This window comes from Tachypleus tridentatus, chromosome 7 (assembly GCF_004210375.1).
Source record: "Tachypleus tridentatus isolate NWPU-2018 chromosome 7, ASM421037v1, whole genome shotgun sequence".
In the NCBI taxonomy this organism is placed as follows: Eukaryota; Metazoa; Arthropoda; class Merostomata; order Xiphosura; family Limulidae; genus Tachypleus; species Tachypleus tridentatus.
In genome coordinates, this window is record NC_134831.1 from 73,201,798 (window position 1) to 73,222,745 (window position 20,948).

General features: G+C 32.0%; 1 protein-coding gene across 4 annotated transcripts in view; it reads left to right on the forward strand.

The window, feature by feature from the left end:
• Positions 1–16,836: 16,836 nt before the first annotated feature.
• The window catches only part of LOC143255967 (transcription factor Sp9-like), a 154,027-nt gene continuing 149,915 nt past the window's right edge, over positions 16,837–20,948 (forward strand). For 3 of the 4 annotated variants that reach the window (XM_076512458.1, XM_076512461.1, XM_076512459.1), the window contains exon 1: positions 16,838–17,277. Coding sequence is in view for 1 of the 4 variants with exons in the window: in XM_076512456.1 (XP_076368571.1) it covers positions 17,272–17,277 (6 nt within the window). In the remaining 3 variants the exon portion in view is untranslated. Of the gene's footprint in view, positions 17,278–20,948 lie in introns of all 4 variants that reach the window. The other variant, XM_076512456.1, reaches the window with a different exon arrangement.

The following is a 20,948-nucleotide window of genomic DNA, read 5'->3' on the forward strand; positions in this document are numbered from 1 at the left end:
TGCTTAATTTCACACAAACACTTAGAGACCTAACGTGATGAGCGATATTCTACTTTTATTCTTTACGGCGACGAAACACAAAACTATAAACCAACGGGCCTACAGTCTAGTATATTAGCTACTTGACTATGTCCTTTTGAAAATAGGCATAATATTACGGTGTAGAAGTAACTGGTTTGTTTGTTTTGTTTTTGAATTTCGCACAAAGCTACTCGAGAGCTATCTGTGCTAGCCGTCCCTAATTTAGCGGTGTAAGACTAGAGGGAAGGCAGCTAGTCATCACCACCCACCGCCAACTCTTGGGCTACTCTTTTACCAACGAATAGTGGGATTGAACGTCAAATTATAACGCCCCCACGGGCGAAAGGGCGAGCATGTTTGGTGCGACGGGGATTCGAACCCACGACCCTCGGATTACGAGTCGAGTGCCTTAGCCACCTAGCCATACCGGTCAAAGGTGTTCAAACCTAGTGTATACCACAAGGAACAGTTTTTTTATATAAAATACTGTAAACTATAAATACAACAAAAGTGTAATTCCACTGTTCAATGTGCTATCAAAGAACTGCACCAGGTTATTTAAAATCTTTATATAAATGTGTTTTATTGATAGAGCACGAAGTCAATGCCCAATCTATAGCTACGAGAACTAAGTATCATTCACTACGGTATTCAGTGGTGTATGAAACATTAGCCTTAACAATGTAAATCTATGTCAGCTTTCAAATAATGCAGCAGTATAATAAATAACGAATACTGTGAGTAGAAGCTTCGAGAAGAATCTATTTATATTCGAACATCATTGCTTTAATTATGTTAGATGCTACACGAACGGTGGAGAAACTAAAATATTATAGCATGAAATCAAACAAAGTAAAACGTGAATTTTTACGCAATTAAAAGTCTCTTTTATTCACGCCGTCAACGGATCTTTGAATTCTGCACTAATTAATAAAAAAAACAATGTTGAAGATTTCGATAAATAAATCACCCTAAGAGCAGTGCTTCGAGAAATTTTGAGCAATATACAAAATGTTATTAATTGGCGTGTTATTAATTAACACACGTGGCCAAGCGTGTTAAGGCGTGCGACTCGTAATCTGAGAGTCACGGGTTCGCATCCCCGTCGCGCCAAACATGCTCGCCCTTTCAGCCGTGGGGGCGTTATAATGTGACGGTCAATCCCACTATTCGTTGGTAAAAGAGTAGCCCAAGAGTTGGCGGTGGGTGGTGATGACTAGCTGCCTTCCCTCTGGTAGCTTTGTGCGAAATTCAAAACAAACTCTTTTAAAATAATGTATACAGTTCAAGGCCACACGAGCTGACACTTTATTAAGAGAGAGAGACACCCACACGCATTTTTTTTTAATTATCACCATAAAGCACATTTATAAAGTTTATCGTGATGGAAAATACATTCACATTAACATAATACGCCAGTACAACAAACCATAAACAAGTAAATATTTTTTACACTTATTCAAACCTAGTTGTAAAGTCAGGTTGTTTCTGTAAAACTTTAATATAATATTCAACCTTTTTCGCACTGCTGGGTTATCTCAGTCCCAGCTTATGTTTGTTAGGACTATTATATTTGTTTGTTTGTTATAGACTTTCGCGCAAAGCTACAAGAGAGCCATCTGCGTTAATCGTCCCTGATTTAACAATGAAGACTAAAGGGAAAGCAGCTAGTCATCACCACCCCCTGGCAACTCTTAGGCTATTATCTTAGTCAACGACTAGTGGGATTGGTCGTATGATTATAATAACCCCACGCCTAAAAGGGGCGAGCATGTTTGGTGAGATGGGAATTCCAGCCCGTGACCCTCAAATAGGTGTCTTTTTCTTCCTTCAAAAGTATATAATTCAAGTTTCAGTTAGAACATCTTCTTGCATTACCTTCAGCCCAGAATGTATATGGAACATATTACAGTAACTGCTATAGCAGATATTACCCAACAACAGTGCTTGTTGGGACACACACGTCCCATATGCAGATTTAACAACAGCGTGTAGGAAAAAAATTCCAAAACACAGCAATCATTTTTTACGTACCCTATCGATCATCTAAACGCATTTGTATCGTTTCTATTTTAAGAACCTAAAACTTGTACTAGAAGGGTTATACACGAAATCTAAATGCTTTAAATCACGAAAATTTTGTTTTATACTAAAAATACATCCAAGATCTCTATTTGTAATACTAAATATAATGGATTATGAGATAAAATCAACACCACTGCTAAAGATGGTCGTATCAAACTATATCAATATGAAAAAAATATCACCCAGTGTCGCTTTACACGTTTGAAATAAGAGAATATAATATAGCTTATAAACAAAGTAAACGAATAAGTTTTAAATAAAGCATAATACGACTTTTAGAAAACATCACCAGAACAAGTGAATAAAGGAAGCCCCCTTTCTGATGGACTACCAAACAATCATACCCTTAGACACGATAAAGAAAGCGAATTTATTTTAAAAAGTTTCATGACCTGAGTCCCCTGGTTGAATTTAAAACGCTAAAATCAGGGGTTGGAATCCCCTCGGTGGACTCTGCAGATAGCCCGACGTTCATGACCTGGTGAAAGAGCCCCATCACCAAATATCCTGGATTTGCTCCATGTTTAATTACAACTGTCTCAAACCAAATATTCAATACACTTGTATAATATTACACAAGTAAAGTAACTAAACATTTGTTAAAAAATCATTAAATAACAAGAGTATTCCATGACAGTTATGATAACAATTTGTTAATTTTGTTCTAAACACATAAACTATTGTAATTAGCAACGAATTATTGCCATTGTCATGAAGTTTTGATTTGTTACTAAGCATAAAGCCACACAAAGGGCAATCTGTGCTCTGCCCACCACGGGTATCAAAACCCGGTTTCTGGAAGTATAAGTCCGCAGACATGACGTCTTAAATTCATTTCTTCTAGTTACTTTTTCTCTACTTAAAAAGACGTAAAATACTCCCCTGGAATACAATTACTCATTACAACTAAATTACGTTCTTGTAGTTGATCAACACATGCAAATCTTGACCCATCAAGTTAACTAGCGTTGACTAACATTCTGTGGTTTTATCCAAGAAGGATGCACAACGTTGAAAGACAAGTCTCCCAAAAATTATGTACCAAGATAATGCAAAATAAAAGATGATGATATCCCTTGAAAAAAAATATATATACAAGTCCTTAACCTAGCTTTAAGATACAGTGCTGATTTTGAGCGGGTGTCGAAGTTTCATTGTTGTTTTCAGAGGCCTCGAGAGAAACAACGTAATGGTTAAATGCACATTTCACTTCACCTCTTGACCGTGAAAAATTAGAACTAACGTAAGCCTATTATTTAGTGTTTTTTTTTATTATTTATTTGAAAGGCGTGAGTGACGAAATGACAAAATGCATGGTGTCTCAAGCTAAGAATTATAGCAGGCGTGTCAGGATAGCCCCACCCTCATAAACACCCTTTCGGCACAATTATGGCTATACACGACTGCAACAGGCAGAAAGGTGAAAATTTCCATAACTTATTTTATGTTTCATGGATATTCTGGCATGCTATTCATAATACAGCACTACCTGATAAACGAAAGATAAAACATAGATGTGGCATCACTAAATATTAGAGCACTATTGATGTTTGAAGCATATTAAAAAATGAATTATTTTATGACCACTTGAACTGTTTATGCTGACCATTAAGGTTAGGATACGATTTAACATACGAAAAGTCGCGATCTACGAAACTTTATTTCTAGTCTATAAACTCCTAAGTAATCGTTGCAAACTTCAGAAACTAAAACAAAAGTAAACACTATGGTAAAGTGCAAAAATACATGTTAGTTTTCCATAACGCAAATACGTTTTGTCAGGACACTGTAACATTTAAGAACAGTTGTGGTGTGTTGTGTTTTCTTATAGCAAAGCCACATCGGACTATCTACTAAGCCCACCGAAGGGAATCGAACCCTTGACTTTAGCGTTGTAAATCCGAAGACAAACCGCTGTAATACCGGGGGCCATTTAAGAGTAATTTGCAGTGTGTTTATAAAGTTAACTAACTATACGTCACAACCAAAATTCTAAATATTTGTATCAATAATCGTGGCTAGACCATTTGGTTATTTTAACCCTAGCTTGGTTTAAATTTTCCGCAAAAATAAAGATTTATTCGTATGTACCCTTTAATGTAATAACAACGTTTTACTAATTTAAGAAACGTATCATTTTCGAATGCACCACGGCTTGGTTGTATGCGTTTCACTTAATAATGTCCAATAGGGGTACGTTATTTGACATCTATTACTCTGTACGAACAGATTCAACGCACAAGATGAACAACTCACAAGAGCACGGAAATTTCGCTATTTCTGAGGTGACGGGCTTAATCACGGGGTACAAGAGGGAGTGCCGATATAGACAGTTGGGGAACTTAGAAGAGGGTTGGCATCTACTACAGTAAGAAATTCTGAGCTTGCACCAGTTAATTATAAAAATTATTCTCTATAAATCACAGGCTCTTGTCTACATTGTTTTCAAACAGGCTATCCCTAGTTTATAAAGAGCGTACTCCCTTCGTGATGTCCTTTTGGTCAGGGCAGCCTAGGCCGGGCCTTCCTTTCCCCCTCTAAACACGTACATCAAAAGTACAAACTCACGTCAACAGCTACACCACTAAGTCTCGTCTCCTTCTAATAACTAAACTTAGCATGTTTCAAATCCGCTTGTAAACTAAATAATAGAAAGCTATAACTGTCGGTCGGTCCAAACGCTTATTCAATACCAACACCGTTCACAAAACATGTTTTAAGATTTTAATCTTTTTTTTTTCCTACAAATCTATTTAATAATCTTGCCGTGCATGTATATAACAGCATATAAAACAAGATGGATGCTTAGAACTTGTTTGCTTATTTAAAAAACAAAACAAAAAACACTTGTATGTTACATGTAATTCATATTTTAGTTCGTTTCTTTCCTACTGATAAAAATAATTCATGCAGAACAATGAATAGACTAATAGTTACATAACTAGTATGAAGTTTAGATATGTTAGTTCAATTTTGTGCGTGTTTTATTTAATGCCGTACGTATAACATTCAGTTAAAATCAGTCTGAGAGAACCAATACGAAATAAAATGCCAAAAGTTCAAACTCGTGAGGTTACTTCGACCAGTGGATATCCCATGCGTTTCGTTTCCCTGGTCAGACCTCTGAGTTGCGTTGTACCATTGACTCGCATAATTTGTTGAAAAAAAAAAAGTCAAAAGAAGTAATTCATGAATGGGTCAACGACACGCGAACCTTAGGAATCCGCGGAGACTGTCCTTCAATCTTAAGGCATGAGGTTTATTTTCTCAATATTTTTCAACGTTAGGCTTACCACAGGTTAGGAAGCTCTAATTTAGAGAATGTAAGGACATCTAACTTATTATCGACGTGGCATAAGCCTATCGTAGCTCCATTGTATATCACCAACATTATTTACAAATTATGAAAGTAGCTTACTATTTAATTGTACGTGAAGAGATAAAAATTGTTCTAGTAATTACTACATAAAAAAACACTAACATTTGGACATGATTTGTAATAGATCTCACCATTAACTAAACGTTTTAGCGCAGTAGTGATTTAGGCTACTCTCAATATACTTTGTAAGTATATTTTTATTTCATGTTTGTGGTAATTAGTGTTTAGCAACACAACAGTAAACTGTGATTTAACCTGTGATGTCGAGAAACCCACTTGTTGAGAAATTTATATGCAAAAACGGCTCGTTTGGGTTGAGAAAATATTTTACATAGAAGGTCGAAACGTTGTTCGCTCTTCTATGTAAAATATTTTCTCAACCCAAACGAGCCGTTTTTGCATATGTGATTTAACCTGCTTCTTTTAGAACACGAATACGAGGATAAATAGCCGTATGTAAAAATAATATTAATCCACCAATCAAACCACGAACGTTATCTTTTAAATGCAACACTTTCTCTTATGCATCTGTTTAAGAATTAAACATAATAGAAATATTACACCAAATAGTATGAACAGTAATTATTTGTGGTTTACTAATTAATGGACATACCGAGAGTATGCGTTAGTTGAATATGTACATTAGTCGACAAGATACAGAAAATTATAAACAGTAGTTAGCCCTTACCATTTAGCTGCTTACACCTGTTGTATAGAATGTTTTTAATAGGTTCACATGTAAGCTTCAACACAATGAACGTTTATTCTCTAAAGTTAACACTCACGAGTTGAAAATTTAATACACATGATGCTGAAAAATAATTTAGTAATAAATATATTAGTGAATGTACTGCAAAAAAAAAAATTACATAATTAATTTCAAAAGTAACCAGTTAACACTAAGAACATTAATTACACAGTTGACCTAATAGTGGCTGTGTAACTGAACTATTTAAGAAAAAATTCACAAACAAACCTGAAACAGAAGATTGTTAACCTAGTGTTTTCTTAACCATCAGTACAGTTTAAACTTCACAAACTATATAACACCTTAATACATTCTTAAATAACAAAATGATAAAAAAAATAAACTCAATTTTCTTGAAACTTTTATGAAAACATACCATTATCTTTAGGACTATTCTAAAAGTATACATGCAAGGGTGAAATTCTACCAGACTTACTGGTACTGACTACTGGAATGTATTTTTAATGTGGTACTAGTACCTGGACTTGTTTAAGCTGTTTGTAATTTTTACATTTATGTGTACATGTTTCTTTCTTTTTCAAAGACAAGTTCACTTCACCTAGCCAAATACCTCTACTATTATATTTTTTTGAGAATTTCACCCATGAACACATGTATATATACAATTTCTAATTTACATGCAGTAGGCTTGTTAAATAAGGTCAAATGCATACATTCTGTTTTCAGTTACAATTAAAGAAAAATTATATAACATAAACGTTTGAAAATTTTGATACAAAACTAAGTTTATGGTGAATATTCTAACATCAGAAAAATAGGCAAACTAAACACTTAACATCCAAAGTAATTCAACAAACACAGCCACACTGCAAACTGTTTGATGTTGCTGAAACAGGTTTTAATTTTTAACCCTATTAAAGGACATTTGTCAAAACACTAATTAAGACTTATACAAAAATCTGAGATAAAAATATATAAAGAAAATTTACTGTAGCCAATAATATAAATCTTTACATTTTACTAAGGAGAGTTAAATGAGTCTTTTAAGTCTCCACTTTCCATTAGCACTTCTGTTTTGTTTATCTACACAACTTGTCTTTACAATGGTACAACTCCGAGGTGTTTCAAAAACAGCATGATAACTGGTGCTTACTGATGATCATTTTGAAATTACACTACACACAGAGACCTTCAGATGTGTTTAAAATGTCCCTACAGTTTTTCACACACAATTTAGACATGCTCTCTTAAATATAATCAAATAATGCTTAAAGCTGCTTAATTAAAAAATTAAGACATGCTTAAAATAATTTAGAAACATAATATCCTTTAATGTGATCATTATACACATTCTAAAGGGGCAACTTTCATGTGTGGAAAAAAAGCCCATTTTCCACTCCTTTCAGATGTTTTGTCAGACAAAGAAAAGAGCTCAACACACAGTGTTTAGACACGTTTAAGACAGATGCGAGTATCTTTCAGAGACATGTTAACTGACAGCATTATGAAGTCTCTCACCTAATATCTGGTTGCACCAGTTTTTTTTTTCTATGATAGCAGGCTGGTAAAGACTTCACAAGATATCAAAAGGTGACATGTCAAATTGTAGTCTATTCACTTTGTTTGTCAAACCAGTTTTGAGCAGTTAAAAAGGGGTGGGTTTCTGTATGAAATATGTCTCTTCTTTGAAGACTTATTTCAGTCTTCAAATAGTATTATTACAAAGATGCACATGGTCAACAACAATATTTAGGCACAAACTGGATTTTATTCATCCATCTAAAAGAATCAAAAGATTTAACTCGTACCATTAGAACACTTGCATGCATGAATACCATTACACCACTCACTAACAGTTTGTGACAACAAAATTAGGGTCAAATGGTTCTCCTCTTTATCATATCAACAGAAAAGGTTGAAACAAGACTCATCAGACAATATGATGTTCACTCAGCCATTCACTGTCCATGGCTTACACTCTAAACAGTATATAAGAAAGTTTCTTGTTTGCATCCAAGAAAATCAGTTAGTTAGCTATGGTGTGAAAATTTCTATGATTTATTTGACATAATAAAGTTATAGGTAGTCAAATCTTGACTACCCAAGGTTAAAGGAATTAATCAACTGAGATAGTCCAACTTCTTTAACACTTTATAAGACTTTCTCTCTTTTCCTACAATCTAAAAGCAGCAACTGGTAACTGTATTTCTTCTGCAGGTAAATAAATTTCTTTTCAATTATCACTACTAATATATCCTAATACATCTCGGGCAACATTACTCCTTTGAATGTCAAAGATTCTTACAGGGCAGTAGGAGGAGCAAGACATATTTTGCATTTATAGAGTTAAAACATAAGACTTCTCACATCACCAGTTTTTCATATAAAAATTTACCAGTAGATTATTCTAGAAATATGTAGGAGAGGGTGAAGAGAAACAAAATTTCCGAACATTCCAGGTTGTATATCAAGCCCCAAAAATTGTTTTGAGGATCAAGAAATATTAAACCTAAATTCTTGGCACAAATTTATTCTTGTATGTGCATTGGAAAATGGCCATTCTGTTAGATTCAGATATGATATATGTTCATTATAATTGTACGTTTTAATGCGATTAAACTCCACTTAACATTATGAGCAGTAAGTGTTCATTTGGTCCTTCAAGGAAGCCCATGCATACTTACACCTGAGAAGTATTTTCAGAAAATCATCAATTCCCTCTTAAAATGTTTGTCACGTACTGCAGAGAAATTCAGAAAAACTATCTCAGTACACCTGAGTACAGATACATTCGAACTAATTGCAGAAGGGTGAATTTAGTAGATATTTATACCATGACACTTGTAACAAAAGTTCAGTTTAACTGGACTTCATTAATAACAGATATTTACATCTTCTCAACCATTCTTCCCTAATGATGAAGTACCTGAAATACTTCCCAGGTATACAGGGAAGATCTAACAAAACACTATTTGACATATTCCACAGTGTTCTTGTAACTCAGATCAGGTGATGGGTTCTCTGTAAATATCAAAGCTTTGGATCAGAAAATTCACTCAGTAATTTTGAATGGTTTTAAAATCCATTAAGTCACTTATTTTAAGTCACATGATCACTGTAAAATATGAGAGTCTCCACCATCAGTTTGAAACTTTGTCCAAGAAACTTTCTTTGAAAGTGAACAATCATCTGGTCCACACTCAGTTATGTCAACAAAAAATATTATTCTCACACAAAACTCAGAATAACTGAAAAACAGTAACAATTAAAAACCCTAATTTTAATTAGTTGATTACTTTTAAAAGTCAGTTTAAATGTAACTTATTAATCAATTATTTTATGTGACACAAATTAACAATCATTAAAGCAAGTCAACATATTGAACTAACCTGCCACAAATTTCTCCAATCCTTATTTAAGAGATCTTTAGCAAGATACAATACCAGTCTTTTGGCATAACCAGTGACTTATCACTTAGCCGTCAGGCTCCTTGTTATATTTAACTGAAGTAGTTACTTAATGGTGAAAATCTACTAGCTTTTAAAAGCACAGAAACTTTCAGTTGGGAAAGCTATTGTATCCACTTGGGAAACTGATAAAACTGTTTAATGCACTGGATAGGCTGATATACTTTCACAGTCATATCATATTTAATAACTATTGGATATTTTAAAAAAGAATATGTTATCAACAAACACTGATTCAATAAGTAAATTCATATAGATAACCATGTAATATGCTGGAATAAATTACTTAAAAGGTCTAAATGAAAGGTTACTGATACGTACCTGTTGGATTTGTGGGATAACTTTTAGAGTAACTGTGACTTATATGCAAATAGGCTTAGGTAGTTAGGGTGTTTTGGAAAAATTCAAACATTCATTAAAAATAGCTTAAATTTGTAAAGTGGTTAGAGAACTGGGGAATAAATAATATGAGAACTAGGGCAGCAAGAATTTATAAGAGGGTATTTTGAGCATACCAAGTTTAGTGGCAAAATAAATAATATTTGTTTTTATTAATGGATAAATGAACAAATGAGTTTAAAAACATTTTTCAATAAAACACCTTACAACTCCAAGTAAACCTAATGAAAGTTTTTTTTTAATGGATATTAAAAAGGTTAAAGGTTAAACAAAACAACTGTTTTGTTTACCCAAAAATAGAAAATATTAAGGTATATAATATTTTCAGAGATATGCATCTCAGATTTAAATTATTAGATTCAAGAGCTTTATTATTCTACAGTATTAGAAACAAAATAGTTGAAAAGGAAAACTATGATATGGAAATTACAGAAACTAGATTAGATTTTCATAATACTGATGACAGGAATTATTACTACATTAAATACAGGTTATTTAGAATGATAGAATTTTCAATCAAATGTACAAGTCAGAGTGCAATGTGAAGTTCAAGTGAGGAAAAAAATACTTTTTTCTCTAATACAGTTTGTATGTTGCACCTGAATAACCTATAGAATATTCCGTTTAACTACACTTTATTTCAATATCCCTGTATACTGTATTTGTTACTTACACCCCTCACCCATAACCTGACACTAAATCAGTAATGCAGAGTAAAATGAATAGCAGATAACTCAGAAATCATACATAATACCATGATGTTTTTTCATACATACTTTTTTCCCCACCCATATATACAGGGTTAAAATAAGGCATCACATGGTTTTACATAAAGGATAAGCTAAAGCCTATTAGGACTGAAGACAAAAATGATAGAATTTGAATCTACATGATTTAAACAAAGAATTCAACTGTTTAATTGTTATAGGTCAACTCATCAGATAAATGAAGTTAAAATTAGACATTCTGTAATGAAACCTAAACTAATACAAATACTGATATAACAATGATGCAATAGTTTAAAATTAAAATGAATTGTATAGAGTCAAATACTGTAGGTAACATACTTCTTGAAGTTATTTAAGAACATTTGGTGATAATTGGGTAATTGTGTGATATCTTGCTTCAAACTGAGATCGAAAACAAAGTTTTGTTCCTTAGTTTCGGAAACCCAACTTTGAAGCCAAGAGGCAAGATCTGTAATTAATAAACTGGGTTACGTAGTTAAAAAATATGCAAGCCAGATTTGGGACATTTCTTTAAATAAATTTAAATTCAAGATAGACACGATCTTAAAAGGAGGGAAAGTAAAATAAGTAAACTGAAAACAAAATAGGTTCCTAAGGAAATGAGAGAGAACATCATGTCACATTTCAAGTGACAGTGGTACAAAGATTTATAAAACTACTGTAAAGTTTAAAGATTTGGCTAAAAATAAATTATGAAATCTTAAAAGGCTATGAGAAACATCTAACTAATAATCTTATAAAACAAGCAGCAACTATTTGTACACATATCTTAACCTAAGCAGAACTGAAAATAAGGATTAGGTCCTTAAACTGTGTTCATGGCATGTTTTTCAGTTTTTTTAAGACTACAATATGGCTTATACAAAAATATCTACACTATACCCGACTAAAAATAAAGTGTAGTTGATTTGCTGATGGATTCTTTCACATCATCTGGTGTAAATAAATCAAAGTCCAATCCATATAACAATAATAAATTACTTTATTTCCTTTTTTTATATTTCTAGAAATGTACACTTACATAAGTTGATCTTGACCTACACTACAAATGATATTAACTCGCAAAATAAATCAGCTTACTTGTAAAAAGGTAAATGTGGTAGCTGACTTATTCAGTTTTGAAATAACTCTATACTCTTAACAATGCTTCACAGAACATTGTATTTATGATCTACTTTTGAATATACTAGAAATACAATGATGTCACATCCTTCCAATGTTTTAGCCATTAATACATCCTCTAGCTAACATCAACAATATATTGTACAACATTTAGAGATAATAGTGAGCCCTTTGATCCACTGAGAATGCCACATCCAGTAAAAAAAAAAAAAAAATTACAATTTAAACACTTATTAGGCCTTCTCTTAAATTTACTGCATCTGCCACATCCAGTAAACAAAAAAAATTACAATTTAAACACTTATTAGGCCTTCTCTTAAATTTACTGCATCTGCCACATCCAAAGGCAATCCATTTCAAAGGCGAGCCCCCTGTTGGAAAAATAAAACTGCTTTAGGTGAATCTTACTCATAATCTGCCAAAACATGTGTTCCTTTGTCCTAACACTTTCACTTTTAACTAAAAGACAGAACATCATACTATCAATTTCCTTAATAATCTTACTTTCAGATCTTAATCCATTTTGTATGAAAATCTTTCTAGCAAAGGTACCATCCTAGAGCTCTCCTTTGAACTGTTTCCAACTATTCATTATCCTTCTTAAGGTTAGAAGCCCAAGACTGAACACAATGCTCCAAATAAGACCTAACAAATGACTTGTACATTGAAATTATATCCTCTTTAAACTTGTTTCCATGTTTTTTCAAATTCATACAAAACTACAAGAACTATCTGTGATAGCCATTCCCAATTTTGCAGTGATAAACTGAATAGGAGGTATCTTGTCAATACCATCTACTGCCTTTATCAATGAAGAGTGCTCTGTTGCTTGTGACAGAGCTAATACAAAAAGTTACATATTATTTATAGACATATAAATAAGTCAATAGAAGTAATCATCTCCCAGTATAATTTATTAGTAAGACCTCTTATAATACTATGCACAGTTCTGTCTCAGAAATGGTATGAACTTGTTGGAAAGGATTGAAAGGAAGGTTAATAGGATGATTCTAGGAATACAAGTATAACCTTCTAATAAGTAGGGATAGGTTACATTCTCTTATTTTCCCTTGAGGAAAAGGACAAGAAGAAGTCTTACTGAAGTTTACAAGATTATTTGGTGGATCTGTGAGTTCAAGTCTGATATATCTTGGTTATTATAGGACAAGAAAACACAAGTTAATGATTTCAAAAAGATGGGCTGTGCTCCAGTTAATTAAGGCAGTTTAGCATTGTTTATAAGATGTTTGACTAGTAACATAGGTTGCTATCAGCATTAATGGGGGCCAAAACTTTACAGGAGTTTAAAAATGGAGTAGATGATTTCCTGAATCATAAAATATGGATTTTAATTCATAGTTCTCTCCATGTAGGGTGTGCAAAACTTTTGTTACACACACTAACAAAAATCACATAATGAAACAATTTAAAGAAAAAAAGAGTGAATCTCACTGCAGTATTTAAGATTATTAAAAGAAGTTGGTTGATGTGTTATTTTTTTACACTTAATGGTAATGATTGTAAAATGATAGAACACAAATGTTAACAAGGTAAGTAATATTCAGTTAAGATAATATTATTTTTCTAACATGATGAACTTTTGGAATGGTTTGCCTACAGGTATGATGGATGTAGTATGTTTAAGTAATAACCTGAAGTTTCTTTTGTCTGAGTTTGGTGGATAAGATAGCTTAGATCAGGCCTCAACAAATATTTTCAGATTTAGAAGCCAAGCATACCTAACTTAACTTCATTACTGTTTGTACTGGGAAAATAAGGCTATGTACATTTATCTACTTTTACAGCAACAATTATATGCTAACAATCATGATATTCACAACCACTTGAAAGTACTGCCTGAACTAGCTGCCTTTGTTTCCATCTGAGTCTAAATGTGTGCACTGGTTGACTGAATTGTGAGAAATAAAAACTAAAAGTCATAAAATTTGCAATGTTACACACTGCAGCACGTCATCCTTGAAAAAAAAAAAAATTGAAGTGCTGAATCTGCCATAAAAATCCTAAAAATAATGTGCAATTTAGGATTCAAAGGATATGAATGTAATTCTGGGCTTACAAGAGTCCATAACTGTTCTAGATTCAAGTTCCATTAAGTGCAGTTCTACACAGAAATAAAATGAGAAAAACTACTACTGACACAAATATACTTTTTAGTCACCATGGCAACTTGACAACTGGGATTTGTCAAAGACTGATGCAGATGGACCAAAACGTTCCTTATTTTCCTGAAGTCCTATATTATTTTATATAGGTTGTTTTTTTTTCAGAGCTTACAAGTATATGGTTAAATGGAAAAAAAAATTATAGTCCTAACAATGCACCTAATGCTGAAATAAATTGTAGAGCCACAAATACTCTTTCCAGTTTTGGAAAGCAGACCACTACTTATTTCAGAACATCACAAAAATAAAAAGCCAAACAGCTAAACTAAATGGTACTTTATAAACATAAAATACTGAAGTTAACTAGATTATTCTCATTCATTTCATAAAACTAGCATAAAGAAGTTCATCTCATCTATAACCTTGTGTTAAAATTCTAAAACTATTTATTTTAAGGACATTTTAATTAAGAAATTTTTATCACAGATCTTTTACAATTAACAGTTTTAGTACTCACATATGTTTCAATAAATTTTATATTTTATTAAACAGGAACATATAATTAAGTTGTACTAATTCATTTCTGTATTCTACAGTCTAGAAAATCAACCTTAATTTTCTAAAATTAGAAAAATATTTTATTTGAAAATTCTGCTGTATTTACAATTCTAACTATACTAAGTGTCACTTGGCCATGAAACTTGTAAATGAAACAGAAAGTAATCTCCACCTATATCAAACTTCTGTTAAAACAGCACCCAACCCACTCAGCTTAAACATAACTCTGAATAGCTCTAGATAATGCATAAAGGATCAAAGACTTTTTCACAATTCATTATTAAACATGTCTAGTTTTGGACAAAATTTTTCACAGTTCATTATAAACCTATAAAATGATTTACCTACTAATTCGATGTGTCTTTATAGTTCAAGTTATTTGAAATTTTTATTCAGTAGATATACAAATGTAATGCATTGCATTTAATCCATTTTGAATGGTAATTTTAGAGTTATTACCCTGTTGAAGTTGATGAGCTGAATAGCTCTCTGTCACCCCTTTTTCTACAGTCAATAAAAATATTAATCAAACTACATATATTATTAGTAATGTATCTGTAACAACATACTTGACCACACCAAACAAAGGATGTTTACATAATAGATATTTTATATTAGAGCATAAAATAACTTAAAATTTTTAGGGGTAGTCGTAATGAAATACACTATATATTAATTAATAAAGTTACAAATATCAAACATGAAATATCATTGAATCTTAACTAATTATTACAATAAGTAACAATGTTATAATGTCTAAAGTCCAGCAACACTATTTGAGATTTATTTTGGGAAAATTTTTAATATATGCACAAAAGTGACAGCAAAAAAAGTATCACAAAATAGAATAATGTTAAGAGAAAATTAATGAAATTTATATTTCATCATTGTTTTCACGCTTATTTTTTCATTAATTTATTGTGCAGTTATTAAAAGTCAATCTTACTCAAATATAGTAAACTTTCGTACAATGATAATGAACAAAATATATATAAAATATCATGTGTTACAAAACATGATATATAAAATATAAATATATTAATTGCAATGCTTGACAGAAATGGTAGCTTTTCTGTAGCTTCCTCTTTATGACACGTGATTAGGAACTTATAATTTTTAAAATATTACATAAACAAAACTGAAGAATAAACATGCAAGTTTTTATAATACTCCAAAGTAGTACAGTAACAATTGTAATTTCTAACAAAGTTTACTCGTCGTCTGAAATCTTGAAAATGAAATACAAAAACCATAAAGGTAAAAACTCAAAAAGTACGCTGATTTGCACAACACAGACAAAGTTTAATAAATATTAAAATAATAGTAATAGCCTCTCAACCTCTTAACGCCCTCCGCTAGTACAGCGGTATGTCTACGGTTTTACAACGCTACAATCAGGGGTTCGATTCCCCTCGGTGGGCTCAGCAGATAGCCTGATGTGGCTTTGCTATGAGAAAACACACACACTCAACCTCATTAAATGTTTAACACTCCTACGAAAAGTGGGGCCTAATAGGCCCCAGAGCAACTTGAAAGGTTATTAATATTAGGCTAATAAATTTGTATTTAAATGAAATGGCAGAGCAACTTGAAAGGTTATTAATATTAGGCTAATAAATCTGTATTTAAATGAAATACAAATTTATTAGCCTAATATTAATAACCTTTCAAGTTGCTCTGGCGCCTAATGGGCCCCACTTTTCGTAGAAGTGTTAACACAGTTAATGTTGTATGAAACATTATTTAACATTTAAAATTCTAGCCAATGTATGCACAAAACCTATTGTGTATTCAGTTGCTGAAAAGTTGATAATTATATTCCGAATACTTAATAAAAATAAAATCCGCATATTCTAAAATTCTAATGAATATTGTATGTCCCGTTGAGTCTCATTAATTGCAAACCTATCCCTACCACTCCTAATAAAACTTTTCATTCACTACACCTTAAGCCTGAATGTTTCACTGCGATTATGTGACTTACCGACGTAATCGTTTCGATACTGCCGCCCTCTCGTGGAAAACTTTAAACAGGTGGCTGTTGTGTGATCAAGGCAAAAGCACCGTTGTGACCGGTGCGCTCTTAAGGCGGTAACTATTTGTAGATCCGCCCCACATAAAATCGACTTAAGCTCCTATTCGCTACAGCAAAGATAATAGCCGTCATTTTCCTTTTGTTGCTATTTGACTGCTGCATTTGTTATCACTTGATTTACCCACAATCATCTTCATGAGTAAAGCAGTTGTTGAGGTCACTGCTGTGTGTTTATGAGGACGATAAACGTATTAATACAAATTATAAAACACTAAAATTGTTTCTTTCGAAACATCAAACTGTCTCACTAACTAACTTTTCTTTGACTCATTGCTCTAACTCTAAAATATCGTAAATCTGGAATGATTTAAAATACACTTAAAAGAATTGTATATTTTAATTGCATACAAAAGTGCGCCATCTGCATTGCATTCATTGAAAAGTTTACTTTATAAAAGAAATACGGCTTTACTTCTTAAGTGAAGCGATAAAAGTTATAACTTCTGATTTATCGAAATTGTAGAGGAAATATACTTTTAAACTGGTCACACAAGGACGCTGTAAATTTACCACAATAACAAGTCTGTGGGAGACCAATACTTCTGTCCAATTTCCATCAAAAATATGCAGGTAAGAATTATATTTTAGTCCTATTTTCTTGTATGATGATGGACATTATTTCAATTGCAGAGTACTTTGTCATTCGATGTAGACTATTTTTGGTGGTAATTTTATTTTTGGTCAAAATCTCTGAGATTTAAGAACACGTCACTATGAAGTATGCAGTATTTATGGACAGTGCTCGTACAATGTTGCTCATTACAAGACTTACCACTCCTTTTTTCTAATGTGACAGTTATTTTTACCAAACTTTGTAAAATAAATCTATGGAATTATGATTTATATGCAGCAAAATTCAAACTAGTTCCTTTCGAAAGTATGACAAAATAAATAAGTTACGACTGGATCATACATATTATCTCAAAAAATATTTATCATATCTTCAAATTATTACGCAGATTATTTATTAGATCTGAAAATAATAGTATAACTCATGTAGAAACTGATTATTCGTAATTGTCATTTGTTTTCTATTAAACTCAAAGCTGCGAAAAGAATTTTTGTGTGATATGCTTACTCTAAGGATTGAGTCCTAATTTCAATATATATATGTGTTTGTGTATACATAAAATTTAGAAATAACATAAATATTAAAGAAAACAATGTACAGATATATGTATATATATTTTTTAACATTTACAACTAAATATATATGCAAACAAGTTGTAATAACTCTTAAAAGAATATCTTGTCTTTGTTATTTTCTAAATGACTATCAAGTCTTTACCATAATCATGTTTTAGACTTTTCGGAATTAGTTTTAAAACGTAGTACTTAAGATTGCGGTTATTTTGTGGTTAAAATTGGTGTGGTTATAAAATATCGTTTAATGTTATAACGGTTGTATTTATTACCTAGCTATTATATATATTATGGTTCGTGAAAGAAACTCAATAAGAGCTGAAAATAAACTGTTCAGCAGTAATACATTTGTCGCGTCGCTTAAACATACATACCGAGTATATAGTAATACTGAAGCACGCGCATATGTTTATAAATTATAACACGAGTTTGTTCGGCTTTCGCACACCTTGCATTTTTTGTGTAACGTGTTCGATAAGCTACAGAAAACAAAGTAGTGGTGTTATTACTCTGATGGCAAATGTTTCTGTGAATTCATTCCACACTTTCCAAGTTCTGATGGCAGATGTTTTAAGAAACTAACAAAATGTTACTTGAAAGGAAAATATCACTTTTCTCCTTCTCGTAAATGTTAACACCGGTTATTTGTTTCATCAACCAATGATAGTTTTCAGGTTCTATTAACAAGCGTTTAAAGCAACCAGTATATGAAAAAAAAATATATATATATATATAGAATATATTAAAACTTCCTTAAACCTACACTTCGTATTTCTTTCAAGTGAATATTACCACCGAATATATATTTCATGGAACTGATACTAGTTTTTAGGTTATCGTGGCAGATGTTCTAAACAATTAATAAGAAAATATATTTCACAGTTGCCGTTTCGTCGTTTTATATACACTATATTTTCCCGCACGTGTATTTCTCACCTGGTATATGTGTATATACACTTCAAGAAAATATATGATAAAACTTTTCAGGTTTTTATGACAAACATTTCAAGAAATCAGTTATATTTTCATGCTTCGTGTGTTTATAGTGAAGCACAAAGCTTCATAATGAGATATTTGTCCTATACCCCCCACAGGGTATCGAAAGTCGGCTTTTAGTGTTAGAAGTCCGCAAACTTACCGCTGTGCCATTTTAGTTTTTGACGACAGATGTTTCAAAGAGTTGATAATAGAATTGAATGATACATTTTTCTAGAAACTAATGAGATGCGTAAGCCTACAACAGTATCTGTTCACACGTATTCCTTAGTTTCATCTCATTATTATTACAAACTACATGGAATTTTAAAATGTAGTAAAGCTTTAGAACCAAATCCACGCAGTATTATGTGAATATTTATAAGTTCGAAAACGGATATGTACTGAAGTTTCTCTTTTGTAATGAACGATAAAATTTTCATCATGTGCATTGTGGTTATTTCACTCACCTGTCATCAGTGTAGAATGTGGTTATTTCACTCACCCTGCCATCAGTGTAGAATGGTATCTGTCAAACTTTTTGGCATATTTTCGTCTCAGACACTTTCGTTAAAATATAAATAAAAAACACACATAAATAAATATTTTGTTCCACACGTAAAAAAAGTGTAATTAGAACAAAATAAACCTTTCACAATTTTTGTAACCCACAAAAGTTTTATGATTCAAATGCATTTGTATATATATATACAGTGTACGTGACCGTATTCCAGGTATTTGAAATTCTCAAATAATCTATGTAATACTTATTCTAATAAGAAACTGTAGTTGTAAAACTGTTTGGAAGTGAATATTAAAATCTGTTGAGATTCAGTCTTACTGATCAAAAAGTTATCACTCCTTACTTCCAGTTATGGCCGTCCGCAGAATGAGACAAGGGGAACATCCCCTCTGAAATTTCAAAATAAAATTTATTTGAATACTTTATTTAAAATGTGTCAGAAAAAAACACTATTTAAATATAAGTGACGAAGTTAGGCGTACATAAATAAGCCAAAATATCACATTCAGATTTCATGACAGCAGCTATCATGTTGTGGGTTGTGGGCTTCCCCACCTGAATTAAATTCTGTGGCCACTCAAGAATCTAGAAGATTGTTTTTATTTTTGAGGAAATTCTTAAATATTTTAAAGTCCGATTGATGCTACAGCATTTACAACTTGTCCTGATATAAATATTTATTTATGTGTTTATAATCCCAACTCCAATGTTATTATAGATGTTAATAATTTTACGTATGAAAATAAACAATTTTTATCTCTGTATAATACTCGAGTCTTCGTTTTAAACCTACGATTTGATACCCGTGTGGTCATTCTATTACCGCATCATTGTGTAAACTTCGTTTCACATCAGGCATTCTGTAATTCGATTATGTAGGCCACCATAATTACGAAACACGTTTTTTATTAGAACTTAGGCTTAAGGTGTACGAAGACGGTGATGAAGGCACAGGAGAGCCTGGCTTGAAACATGTCGACACCCTTGCGTGCTAATACCTACGTGTATTTATATAGTTTTAAGGCGGTAACTTTTTCTTTGGGCCTTTGACAGCTCATTAGTTCGAAGAGCTGGCTTTTAACAAATTATTAGTAAATGAGCTGATGAAAAATATTATATAAAACTAATATATATTCCGAAAACTGCTTTTGTAAAGTTAGCTTCACGTAGCTTCAGCTACGTTATGTAGGCCTCCCATGACGTTTCTTCACGGTCTTGTAACATGATAGCTCGTTGGTTTAAATCTTAAATGCAATATACTGAAGGTTTGATATCTAGGGCTTAAAATATGACTTACACAAAATATCGGTAAATTATGAAAAACTGAGTTAAATGTTCGAAACACTTTGTTACTGTTTCACTTTCAGATTAAATAAATTTCTGCATTCAGAAAAATACTAGTAACTAAATAAAAATGTCTGTGAATCAATGAAAAATACGTTTTGAAATACTATTCAACAATTTCACACATTAAAAAGTTCTGTATTGTACATATAAACTAAACCGTTTGCTGAGTATTACAAAATTTCAAATCATACAAATAATTAAAAATGTTTCGAAGAATAACCAGTACACTCATACGAATGTTATTGCACGTATT